The sequence below is a fragment of the Staurois parvus genome, unplaced genomic scaffold (assembly GCF_062004578.1).
Source record: "Staurois parvus isolate SC_StPar_1 unplaced genomic scaffold, SC_StPar_1.0 ptg000221l, whole genome shotgun sequence".
Lineage (NCBI taxonomy): Eukaryota > Metazoa > Chordata > Amphibia > Anura > Ranidae > Staurois > Staurois parvus.
The window spans coordinates 2,835,878-2,849,408 of record NW_028318017.1 but is presented as its reverse complement, the minus strand read 5'-3'; the positions used below and the strand labels follow the sequence as shown (position 1 = coordinate 2,849,408).

The 13,531-nt window shown below is 52.4% G+C and overlaps 1 protein-coding gene across 1 annotated transcript in view; it reads right to left on the bottom strand.

The window, feature by feature from the left end:
• Positions 1-13,531, bottom strand: part of LOC149460780 (uncharacterized) — a 64,506-nt gene that overhangs the window by 17,600 nt on the left and 33,375 nt on the right. The window contains exon 4 of the mRNA XM_089679242.1: positions 11,897-12,302. Within this exon, the coding sequence (XP_089535368.1) occupies positions 11,897-12,302 (406 nt within the window). The remainder of the gene's footprint in view (positions 1-11,896; positions 12,303-13,531) is intronic.

Below are 13,531 nucleotides of genomic sequence, written 5' to 3'. Positions count from 1 at the left end.
TAGAGACAGGTCTGTCTCCTGACCCACACGCAGCCGAGGGGGCTAGTAGTGAGGCGGAGACCCTAATTGATGATGATGAGGCTGATCGCACTTGGCAGCCTCGTCGTCATCAGGCTATTGCTTCCGCATCATCAGGAGAAGAGGGTGGCAGCTTGGCAGCGAGCAAAACAGTCGGTGGGTTGCCCAGGAGGCAGCAGGGTCGCAGCAGTGTCAGTGGAGGCAAACGGCCACGGAGTACAGCACCAGCTCCACTGCAGCCTACCACCACGGCCAGTAGTGGTGCCGGTGTGCACGGAGGAAGCAGCAGTCAGCCAGTGAGGAGTATCGGGGGCAAAGTTTCCTACTCGGCGGTGTGGCAATTTTTTGTCAAGCCGCCCGAGGAAGTAAACGTAGCCGTATGTCGACTATGTGGCCAGAAAGTCAAGCGTGGCCAGGGGGCCCATGTTGGGACTACAGCGTTGCGGCAGCATATGCAGCGTCGCCATTTGGTGGCCTGGAAAAACCGTGATAAAGATACGGCGGTTCTGCCCGCCCCAGCCCCCGCTCCATCACCCGCTCCGTTACTTGCTCCGTCACCCGACGTCAATCGCCCTCTATCAGCCAGTCAAGGCTCCAACACCTCTGCTGAGGGGAGTTGTCGCTCGTTGCCATCTTCCGCTCGTTCAGATGCTCCTTCTCCTGCTACTCCTCTTCACGGATTCCGTCAGCAGTCTTTCTTGGAATCCGTTTCCAAGAGACAACAGTTTGCGAGCACGCACCCGACGGTGCAAAAGCTGAACGTCCTCCTGTCCAAGTTGCTGGTGCTGCAGTCCCTCCCTTTCCAAGTGGTGGACTCAGCACCTTTCCGAGAAATGATGGCTTGTGCCGCGCCGCGGTGGAGAGTGCCAAGCCGTCATTTCTTCGCCAAAAAGGCAGTGCCAGCCCTGCATTCACATGTAGAAGAGATGGTGGGCCAGTCTTTGAGCATGTCGGTCTCTGCCAAAGTGCACGGCAGCGCCGACGTGTGGAGCTGTAACTACGGTCAGGGACAGTACATGTCATTTACGGCCCACTGGGTGAACGTGGTGCCGTCACAGCCGCACCAGCAACTTGGACAGGTCACGCCGCTTTTGCCTCCACGTTTGCACGTCCTTGGTCCGGCAAAGATGTCCGCCTCTACCACCTCTTCTTCCGCCGTGTCCTCAGCCGCCACCCCCGTGCCAAGTCCCATTACCCGACCGGCATATCACATGTGCAGGGCGCAACGGTGTCACGCTGTGCTGCACCTGGTATGCCTTGGCGAACGTAGTCACACAGGGGAGGAACTTCTCAGTGTAATGAACAGAGAAATCGACAGATGGCTGTCTCCGCGCAAACTCAAAATCGGAACCATGTTGACCGACAACGGAAAGAACATGGTGTCTGCTCTGCGTCAAGGAAGGTTGTGCCATGCGCCATGCATGGCTCACGTGTTCAATCTGGTTGTCAAGCGGTTCCTAAAATCCACCATCCCACTGCAAGACATCCTTAAAATGTCACGTAAACTTTGCATGCATTTCAGCCATTCCTACACCGCAAAGCACACCCTCCTTGAGCTGCAGCGGCAGAACGGAATTCCACAGCATCGCCTGATCTGCGACGTTGCAACAAGGTGGAATTCAACCCTACACATGTTAGACCGCCTTTACGAACAGCGAAAGGCCATCACCGATTTCCTGATGTTACAAGCGGATAAAGGTACTCCCCTGTGTAACTTAGATGTCAGCCATTGGCAGCTCATGCGTGACACCTGCCGCTTGCTCAGGCCCTTTGAGGAGGCCACGCTATTCGTGAGTCGGCAGGACTATGGGATGAACGACGTCATTCCTCTGTTGCACGTCCTGGAACAAATGCTGTTAACAATGGCTGGTCAGGGTGCGGTAGACGTGGCGCACAGATCTCAACGCCACATGACCCCTGTGGGGGCAGGACAGGAAGAAGAGGAGGAGGTAGAGGAGGACATTTGTGCTCAGGAATTATTGAGTGAAATGGGTGGTTTTTCCACTCAGCGGACAGGAGTGGAGGAGCAGGAGCATCTGGTAGAGGAGGAGGAGGAGGAGACAGAGGACCCAGACGCACCGTGGCAGTATGCTGTGGAGATGGAGGCAGGGAGTCCCTCGCATTCCTTGGCACAAATGGCCCATAGCATGCTCGCTTGCTTGCGTAGCGACAGCCGAATAATAACCATCAGACAGAGGGATGACTTTTGGCTGTCCACCTTGTTGGACCCTCGCTACCGTTCAAAAATGGTGGCCTTTTTCACACCTGCTGAGAGGGAGGCCAAAATAACGTACTATAAAAACCACCTATGTAGTCAGTTGGTCTCTGCCTTTGTGCGCCAACGTCCATCCTCAGACACTGTGGGCCCTGTGCGCTCGCGTTCCACTGCCATTGCAGCAGGGGAGGGGTGGGGTGGTAGGAGCAGTGGTAGCTCCACCAGCAGCGGCTGCCTCAGTCTGCAGTCGATGATGAGTAGCTTTCTTCACCAGCGCAGTGAGGAAACTACTAACCAGCCGCAGCAGCAGCAGCATCAGGTGGACCTGGAGCAGGACCTCAAACAACAGGCTTGGGCCTACTTGGACAGCACCCTGCCAACCGAGGTAGACAATCCCCTTGACTACTGGGCAACGAAACTTGACCTTTGGCCCCAACTAGCTGAATTTGCCCTTGAAAGGCTGTCATGCCCGGCCAGTAGCGTGGCATCGGAGCGCGTGTTTAGTGCGGCAGGAGGTATTGTAACTCCGCGGAGGACACGACTGTCCACCCAAAGTGTGGAGAGACTCACGTTTGTGAAAATGAATCAGGCGTGGATTAGTCTGGATTTTAAACCACCAGTTCCTGACACAACTGACTAAATCCGCCATGAATCATGCCCCTGCCATGTGCCACTTTCAGGTCTACTCACACTGCTGGTGTGTTCCATTTTTTGTCATAGGGTGCTGGCAGTTACGGGCCTCCTATAGCTGCTGCCAGGCCCCTAATCTGCCATGGGCCCCTATACCGCCTCCTCATGCTGCTGCCAAGTCCGGAGTCTGTCATGGGTCCCTGTACGGCCTCCCATTGCTGCTGTCTCCATCGCCACACTCTGCCATGTGCCACTTTCAGGTCTCCTCACACACTGCTGGTGTGTTCAATTTTTTGACATAGGGTGCTGGCAGATTACGGGCCTCCCATAGCTGCTGCCAGGCCCCTAATCTGCCATGGGCCCCTGTACCGCCTCCTCATGCTGCTGCCAGGTCCACAGTGTCTCATGCCATGTGCCACTTTCAGGTCTCCTCACACTGCTGGTGTGTTCAATTTTTTGACATAGGGTGCTGGCAGATTACGGGCCTCCCATAGCTTCTGCCAGGCCCCTAATCTGCCTTGGGCCCCTATACCGCCTCCTCATGCTGCTGCCAGGTCCAGAGTCTGTCATGGGTCCCTATACGGCCTCATATTGCTGCTGTCTCCATCGCCACACTCTGCCATGTGCCACTTTCAGGTCTCCTCACACACTGCTGGTGTGTTCAATTTTTTGACATAGGGTGCTGGCAGATTACGGGCCTCCCATAGCTGCTGCCAGGCCCCTAATCTGCCATGGGCCCCTATACCGCCTCCTCATGCTGCTGCCAAGTCCAGAGTCTCTCATGGGTCCCTGTACGGCCTCCCATTGCTGCTGTCTCCATCGCCACACTCTGCCATGTGCCACTTTCAGGTCTCCTCACACACTGCTGGTGTGTTCAATTTTTTGACATAGGGTGCTGGCAGATTACGGGCCTCCCATAGCTGCTGCCAGGCCCCTAATCTGCCATGGGCCCCTATACCGCCTCCTCATGCTGCTGCCAAGTCCAGAGTCTGTCATGGGTCCCTGTACGGCCTCCCATTGCTGCTGTCTCCATCGCCACACTCTGCCATGTGCCACTTTCAGGTCTCCTCACACTGCTGGTGTGTTCAATTTTTTGACATAGGGTGCTGGCAGATTACGGGCCTCCCATTGCTGCTGCCAGGCCCGTAATCTGCCATGGGCCCCCGTACCACCTCTTCATGCTGCTGCCAGGTCCAGAGTGTCTCATGGGTCCCTGTACGGCCTCCCATTGCTGCTGTCTCCATCGCCACACTCTGCCATGTGCCACTTTCAGGTCTCCTCACACTGCTGGTGTGTTCAATTTTTTGACATAGGGTGCTGGCAGATTACGGGCCTCCCATAGCTGCTGCCAGGCCCCTAATCTGCCTTGGGCCCCTATACCGCCTCCTCATGCTGCTGCCAGGTCCAGAGTCTGTCATGGGTCCCTATACGGCCTCATATTGCTGCTGTCTCCATTGCCACACTCTGCCATGTGCCACTTTCAGGTCTCCTCACACACTGCTGGTGTGTTCAATTTTTTGACATAGGGTGCTGGCAGATTACGGGCCTCCCATAGCTGCTGCCAGGCCCCTAATCTGCCATGGGCCCCTATACCGCCTCCTCATGCTGCTGCCAAGTCCAGAGTCTCTCATGGGTCCCTGTACGGCCTCCCATTGCTGCTGTCTCCATCGCCACACTCTGCCATGTGCCACTTTCAGGTCTCCTCACACACTGCTGGTGTGTTCAATTTTTTGACATAGGGTGCTGGCAGATTACGGGCCTCCCATAGCTGCTGCCAGGCCCCTAATCTGCCATGGGCCCCTATACCGCCTCCTCATGCTGCTGCCAAGTCCAGAGTCTGTCATGGGTCCCTGTACGGCCTCCCATTGCTGCTGTCTCCATCGCCACACTCTGCCATGTGCCACTTTCAGGTCTCCTCACACTGCTGGTGTGTTCAATTTTTTGACATAGGGTGCTGGCAGATTACGGGCCTCCCATTGCTGCTGCCAGGCCCGTAATCTGCCATGGGCCCCCGTACCACCTCTTCATGCTGCTGCCAGGTCCAGAGTGTCTCATGGGTCCCTGTACGGCCTCCCATTGCTGCTGTCTCCATCGCCACACTCTGCCATGTGCCACTTTCAGGTCTCCTCACACTGCTGGTGTGTTCAATTTTTTGACATAGGGTGCTGGCAGATTACGGGCCTCCCATAGCTGCTGCCAGGCCCCTAATCTGCCATGGGCCCCTGTACCGCCTGCTCATGCTGCTGCCAGGTCCAGAGTCTCTCATGGGTCCCTGTACGGCCTCCCATTGCTGCTGTCTCCATTGCCACACTCTGCCATGTGCCACTTTCAGGTCTCCTCACACTGCTGGTGTGTTCCATTTTTTGACATAGGGTGCTGGCAGATTACGGGCCTCCCATAGCTGCTGCCAGGCCCCTAATCTGCCATGGGCCCCAGTACCGCCTCCTCATGCTGCTGCCAGGTCCAGAGTCTGTCATGGGTCCCTGTACGGCCTCCCATTGCTGCTGTCTCCATTGCCACACTCTGCCATGTGCCACTTTCAGGTCTCCTCACACTGCTGGTGTGTTCCATTTTTTGTCATAGGGTGCTGGCAGATTACGGGCCTCCCATTGATGCTGCCAGGCCCGTAATCTGCCATGGGCCCCCGTACCGCCTCCTCATGCTGCTGCCAGGTCCACAGTCTGTCATGGGTCCCTGTACGGCCTCCCATTGCTGCTGTCTCCATCGCCACACTCTGCCATGTGCCACTTTCAGGTCTCCTCACACTGCTGGTGTGTTCCATTTTTTGTCATAGGGTGCTGGCAGATTACGGGCCTCCCATTGATGCTGCCAGGCCCGTAATCTGCCATGGGCCCCCGTACCGCCTCCTCATGCTGCTGCCAGGTCCAGAGTCTGTCATGGGTCCCTGTACGGCCTCCCATTGCTGCTGTCTCCATCGCCACACTCTGCCATGTGCCACTTTCAGGTCTCCTCACACTGCTGGTGTGTTCAATTTTTTGACATAGGGTGCTGGCAGATTACGGGCCTCCCATAGCTGCTGCCAGGCCCCTAATCTGCCATGGGCCCCTATACCGCCTCCTCATGCTGCTGCCAGGTCCAGAGTCTGTCATGGGTCCCTGTACGGCCTCCCATTGCTGCTGTCTCCATCGCCACACTCTGACATGTGCCACTTTCAGGTCTCCTCACACACTGCTGGTGTGTTCAATTTTTTGACATAGGGTGCTGGCAGATTACGGGCCTCCCATAGCTGCTGCCAGGCCCCTAATCTGCCATGGGCCCCTATACCGCCTCCTCATGCTGCTGCCAGGTCCAGAGTCTGTCATGGGTCCCTGTACGGCCTCCCATTGCTGCTGTCTCCATCGCCACACTCTGCCATGTGCCACTTTCAGGTCTCCTCACACACTGCTGGTGTGTTCAATTTTTTGACATAGGGTGCTGGCAGATTACGGGCCTCCCATAGCTGCTGCAAAGCCCCTAATCTGCCATGGGCCCCTATACCGCCTCCTCATGCTGCTGCCAGGTCCAGAGTCTGTCATGGGTCCCTGTACGGCCTCCCATTGCTGCTGTCTCCATCGCCACACTCTGCCATGTGCCACTTTCAGGTCTCCTCACACACTGCTGGTGTGTTCAATTTTTTGACATAGGGTGCTGGCAGATTACGGGCCTCCCATAGCTGCTGCCAGGACCCTAATCTGCCATGGGCCCCTATACCGCCTCCTCATGCTGCTGCCAGGTCCAGAGTCTCTCATGGGTCCCTGTACGGCCTCCCATTGCTGCTGTCTCCATCGCCACACTCTGCCATGTGCCACTTTCAGGTCTCCTCACACACTGCTGGTGTGTTAAATTTTTTGACATAGGGTGCTGGCAGATTACGGGCCTCCCATAGCTGCTGCCAGGCCCCTAATCTGCCATGGGCCCCTGTACCGCCTCCTCATGCTGCTGTCAGGTCCACAGTGTCTCATGCCATGTGCCACTTTCAGGTCTCCTCACACTGCTGGTGTGTTGAATTTTTTGACATAGGGTGCTGGCAGATTACGGGCCTTCCATAGCTGCTGCCAGGCCCCTAATCTGCCATGGGCCCCTATACCGCCTCCTCATGCTGCTGCCAAGTCCAGAGTCTGTCATGGGTCCCTGTACGGCCTCCCATTGCTGCTGTCTCCATCGCCACACTCTGCCATGTGCCACTTTCAGGTCTCCTCACACACTGCTGGTGTGTTCAATTTTTTGACATAGGGTGCTGGCAGATTACGGGCCTCCCATTGCTGCTGCCAGGCCCGTAATCTGCCATGGGCCCCTGTACCACCTCTTCATGCTGCTGCCAGGTCCAGAGTGTGTCATGGGTCCCTGTACGGCCTCCCATTGCTGCTGTCTCCATCGCCACACTCTGCCATGTGCCACTTAAAGATCTCCTCACACTGCTGGTGTGTTACATTTTTTGTCATAGGGTGCTGGCAGATTACGGGCCTCCCATTGCTGCTGCCAGGCCCGTATACTGCCATGGGCCCCCGTACCGACTCCTCATGCTGTGACGTTGCAACAAGGTGGAATTCAACCCTACATATGTTAGACCGCCTTTACGAACAGCAAAAGGCCATCACAGATTTCCTGATGTTAAAAGCGGATAAAGGTACTCCCTGTGTAACTTAGATGTCAGCCATTGGCAGCTCATGCGTGACACCTGCGCTTGCTCAGGCCCTTTGAGGAGGCCACGCTATTCGTGAGTCGGCAGGACTATGGGATGAACGACGTCATTCCTCTGTTGCACGTCCTGGAACAAATGCTGTTAACAATGGCTGGTCAGGGTGCGGTAGACGTGGCGCACAGATCTCAACGCCAAATGACCCCTGTGGGGGCAGGACAGGAAGAAGAGGAGGAGGTAGAGGAGGACATTGGTGCTCAGGAATTATTGAGTGAAATGGGTGGTTTTTCCACTCAGCGGACAGGAGTGGAGGAGCAGGAGCATCTGGTAGAGGAGGAGGAAGAGGAGACAGAGGACCCAGACGCACCGTGGCAGTATGCTGTGGAGATGGAGGCAGGGAGTCCCTCGCATTCCTTGGCACAAATGGCCCATAGCATGCTCGCTTGCTTGCGTAGCGACAGCCGAATAATAACCATCAGACAGAGGGATGACTTTTGGCTGTCCACCTTGTTGGACCCTCGCTACCGTTCAAAAATGGTGGCCTTTTTCACACCTGCTGAGAGGGAGGCCAAAATAACGTACTATAAAAACCACCTATGTAGTCAGCTGGTCTCTGCCTGTCTGCGCCAACGTCCATCCTCAGACACTGTGGGCCCTGTGCGCTCGCGTTCCGCTGCCATGGCAGCAGGGGAGGGGTGGGGTGGTAGGAGCAGTGGCAGCTCCACCAGCAGCAGCTGCCTCAGTCTGCAGTCGATGATGAGTAGCTTTCTTCACCAGCGCAGTGAGGAAACTACTAACCAGCTGCAGCAGCAGCAGCAGCAGCATCAGGTGGACCTGGAGCAGGACCTCAAACAACAGGCTTAGGCCTACTTGGACAGCACCCTGCCAACCGAGGTAGACAATCCCCTTGACTACTGGGCAACGAAACTTGACCTTTGGCCCCAACTAGCTGAATTTGCCCTTGAAAGGCTGTCATGCCCGGCCAGTAGCGTGGCATCGGAGCGCGTGTTTAGTGCGGCAGGAGGTATTGCAACTCCGCGGAGGACACGACTGTCCACCCAAAGTGTGGAGAGACTCACGTTTGTGAAAATGAATCAGGCGTGGATTAGTCTGGATTTCAAACCACCAGTTCCTGACACAACTGACTAAATCCGCCATGAATCATGCCCCAAACATGTGCCACTTTCAGGTCTCCTCACACTGCTGGTGTGTTCCATTTTTTGTCATAGGGTGCTGGCAGATTACGGGCCTCCCATAGCTGCTGCCAGGCCCCTAATCTGCCATGGGCCCCTATACCGCCTCCTCATGCTGCTGCCAAGTCCAGAGTCTCTCATGGGTCCCTGTACGGCCTCCCATTGCTGCTGTCTCCATCGCCACACTCTGCCATGTGCCACTTTCAGGTCTCCTCACACTGCTGGTGTGTTCCATTTTTTGTCATAGGGTGCTGACAGATTACGGGCCTCCCATAGCTGCTGCCAGGCCCCTAATCTGCCATGGGCCCCTATACCGCCTCCTCATGCTGCTGCCAGGTCCAGAGTCTCTCATGGGTCCCTGTACGGCCTCCCATTGCTGCTGTCTCCATCGCCACACTCTGCCATGTGCCACTTTCAGGTCTCCTCACACTGCTGGTGTGTTCCATTTTTTGTCATAGGGTGCTGGCAGATTACGGGCCTCCCATAGCTGCTGCCAGGCCCCTAATCTGCCATGGGCCCCCGTACCGACTCCTCATGCTGCTGCCAGGCCCGTAATCTGTCATGGGCCACTGTACCGCCTCCTCATGCTGCTGCCAGGTCCAGAGTGTGTCATGGGTCCCTGTACGGCCTCCCATTGCTGCTGTCTCCATCGCCACACTCTGCCATGTGCCACTTTCAGGTCTCCTCACACTGCTGGTGGTTTCCATTTTTGTCATAGGGTGCTGTATGGCCTCCCATTGCTGCTGCCTCCACCGCCACAGTGTGGCTCCACACTCTGGTTTTGGCCCCGTGACTGCCCAAATGAGTGAAGTGTGCGGTGATTCTAAGATCGACGGCTCTCATCTGCATGTCATACTGACTGTCAGTATTATTTCTCTTCCCCAGCAGACTCCAAGGGCATTTAAATTAAAGGTACAGTGTTCTGCACTAATATAAAGGCTCTCTGAAGCCTAGAAACACCCTTTTATAAGTTAAATTCGCAGCGAATATATTCGACTCGAATCAAAATTTTTCCACGAATTCGCCGAATCAGTCGAATCGAATTTTTGAATACTTCGCTCATCTCTAGTGGAGATCTCTCAAAGTAAGAACACTTCCTTGAATGGTTCTATAAATAAAGAATGAATCCTGGAGGGAATAAAGCTGTAAAGCAATAAATAATATATAAACTGGGCCATCCACTTCATCCATAAAGACATTGTGATTGAAGATCTTCTAGATCACATAGAAGGAGGACTCATCGATGATTTCATACATTTGTTTGGAAGGATAGAACAATCCTCAGAAGGGAACATGTAGGATGACAGGAAAGGCTCCTGACTGGTGAGATCCTCCAAACATAATGATGACATCCATGAACTGGAGTGAGCTCGTTGGGGTGATAAAGCCAATCTGGAAACACTGTGTAGACGTTCTCCAAGAACTCAGCACACTCCCGATGTGGAGAAAGTCTCCAGGTGGGTTTAGCCTGTCATTTATCATAGGTAGGAATGTCCACACATGGTCTTCCACAGGGACCCCCGAGACTACATATAGAATGTACACAGTGTCCCCAGGTCTCCAGGTGTATTTAGTCTGTAATTAATAATGCACAAATGTCCATATATATGGATTTCTACAGGGACCACTGATACCATCTTTGCATGGCTTGGATGTCACCCAGTTTACTAGGAGACCATAAAGCAGATGACCATAAAAGATATAAAAGTCCACTCACTGTGATGGAGCTTCAGATCAAAGGACCTTTGATCCAGGTAAGAACAAAAGTGTAACCATCATGGAGAGATATAGAGAGCACCATCATAGGATCAGATGGGAAAAGACTGACATGTGACTGGTTTGGGTGGTATCCCAACTTCCTCAGAGACTGCCCAGCCCACAGTAGTGTACATGGCCGTTAAATACCAGACCAGGTAGCAATGATGGCACCCAAAGAGGGAAAGAATGCCAAAAAGCATTTCTGCCCCTTTTCTGTGAATAACAGTGTATTCCATTGATTAACCCAGTCCCACCCACTGGGAAAAGCCAGCCAAAGGCACATCAGTAGTATGATGTCATCACGTTCACTTGTCAGAAGCAACATGACACCAAAGAAAATGACAAAGCTCAAAATTGTCATGACATACATGTGTATATGACGCCACGATGGGCAGAGTGTGCAGTCACCTCCCACACTACTCCAATTGGCTAAAAGGGACAGTTACCGGTCCATAAGGCAGGCTAAACCAGGGGGCACCCAAAGGGACAAACAAACTAGAACATGGAGCCAATAAACACCAGACACTAGTGTCCAAAGAGTGTACTTTACATTAAACATGCAAAACACCCAAAAGCCACCCAATATCAACACAAATACAGAGGTACCATTCTCCATATTCTGGATAGTCAAATTCAAAAGTGTAATGGTCCTAGCTTCGTAGGTATACGTGAATTTCGAATTGAAATCATTTTATCCCATTAAATCTACAAACCTCCCATCGTCCTGAGGTTCACCAGGCCATAGGATGAGGACATCATAGATGTACCTGAACCAACCAGCGATGTTGGTCAGGTACCCTGACAAGGCCTCATCCCCAAGCACTGACTTCTCCCATTCTTCTGCATAAAGGTTAGCGTAGGCCGGCGCACATTTTATTCCCCATTGTAGTGCCTTGTGCTTGGCAATAACATTTATATCCAAACAGGAATTTATTATTTTACAACAAAAATTAAGTAGACCAACAACAAAATTTGTATGTGGAAACAGGATTCTAGGTCTGCAGATCAGTGTTTTTCTTTAACCTTTAAATCCTTCTTATGAAGGATAGAGGAATATAATGCCTCTACATCTAATGTAACCAACATGACATCATCAGGTACTGACACATCATTTACAACTTTTAGGAGGTGCAAAGTACCTCTCACATAGGAGGGTAAAGCCACCACAACAGGTTGTAGCAATTTATCAATATACTCATTGACTTTCTTGTGAGGGACCCCGTTCCCGGGATAATAGGTCTTCCAGGAAGGGGTAAACCACTGATTTATAGACTTTTGGAACCCTATTAAAAAAAACTGTCTGGATTTAATAACTTAAAGAAGGTCATGGTCTTTTTATCAATGTTACCCTTCTCAAGAGCTTCCTCAATCACACCAGAGGACCTTCTGATCATTCTCCAGGTTGATGGTTGTTATCTTAGTGTACCTTTCCTTATTTTTTACCATCTGTTGATACATCAACACATATCTTTGTTGATCCATGATGACAAGGTTTCCCCCCTTGTCAGTAGGCATGATCACAATGTCACCGAAGTTCTTAAGCTGTTCCAAAGCAACAATTCCTTCACCCATAAGATTATCATGTGCCATCTTTCCAAAATTCACTGTTTTTAATTCTCTGATAACTGCAACCAGAAAACACTGAACTCCAGCTACTGCCAACAAGAGGGGAAAGAGAAGTTTTAACACGTAAACCCCATCATCTACTCTGGATAGGACCATGTGTTCCTCACCATTCTCACATCTCTGAATTTTCTCCACCATTTCTAAAGCCATGTCAGCTAAATCATCCTCAATATCCTCTACATGACCTTCCTCCCATTGGGCAACCAAATCTCTTAAAGGACTTCTAAGGCCTGAAGGTTGTTTTCATCTTAATGCATTCTATGTGTCAGGAATGGATTCACCACTGGTGGTGGGACTCACCTGCCGTGTGGGCTGCAGTACCAGGGCTGGCCAGCGGGTGCTCTCAGCAGCCAGAAGTTCACTCCTGCAATCAAGCCATCACCTGAGGCTGATTGCAGGAGGTGTATTTAGGAATGGCCAGGCCTCCAGTCAGTGCCTTGGTGTATTGTTCCCATGAGCGCCTGTACCTGCATCCTGTCTGTTTCCTGCCTGATCCTGACTTTGCACAAACTCTGCCTGTACCGACCTCGGCTATTCCTGACCACTCTTCCGCCTGCTCCTTGTACCTTGTCTGCCCGTTTGCTACCGACCCGGCCCGCCTGACTACGTTTGGTGTTGTACATATTATTATCTGTTGGAGGTTTGGTTTGTTTGCACTGTGTTTATGTTTAGCCTTGCACTGCGTTTATGTATTGTTTAGCCTTTAATAAATTGTATTGTTTTATACTATACCTGAAGTCTGCATTTCCCTGTGTCGGTCCACACATCTCTGGTCATACCCGGATCCCTAACACTATGAATTAGGGTAAAAATACCAGCTGTGTCCCAGAATCCCTCCACCCCCTTATACATACTTGAGCCTATTCTCAATCCAGTGTTATGCATGAGAGCAGCGGCTCTCTCCCTCCTCACAGGGCAGGTTTATAGCATTGTATTTGGCTCCCACTGCTGTCAATCAAATTCTGTAACAAAGGAGTGGGGGAGGGGCTGAGCCTTACAGTATGTTTCAATAGAGGCAGACAAGGCAGTTCAGGAGCAAGCCTTCATGAGTGCCCCCGCAGAAAGTGACTTTCAATCAAAAAAAGGTTTGGTGCTGTTCTGTGCAAAACTATTACCAGAGCAGGTAAATATGACTTGTTTGTTATTTTCTTAAAAAAACAATGAAATCTTTACAATCACTTTAGAGCGCTATACTCCTTCTGGAGAGCTGCGACCAAACCTTAATCAGTCCATCAAAAGGACCATCTTATCTGTTGTTTTCTAGAATGCTTTCTAAGCCAACTTATGGGGAAATATAAATTGTTAACTGCTTCAAAGCTTGAACCTTTCATAACAGAGCAAAACCTCCAACCCTTAGAAAGGAGATGAATCTGAGAAGCAGAGAGGATCATCGTGGAAAGGTTAACGATTGTAAAGTCACTTTTCTCTATTGTGTATCCATCCTGTGCGTAT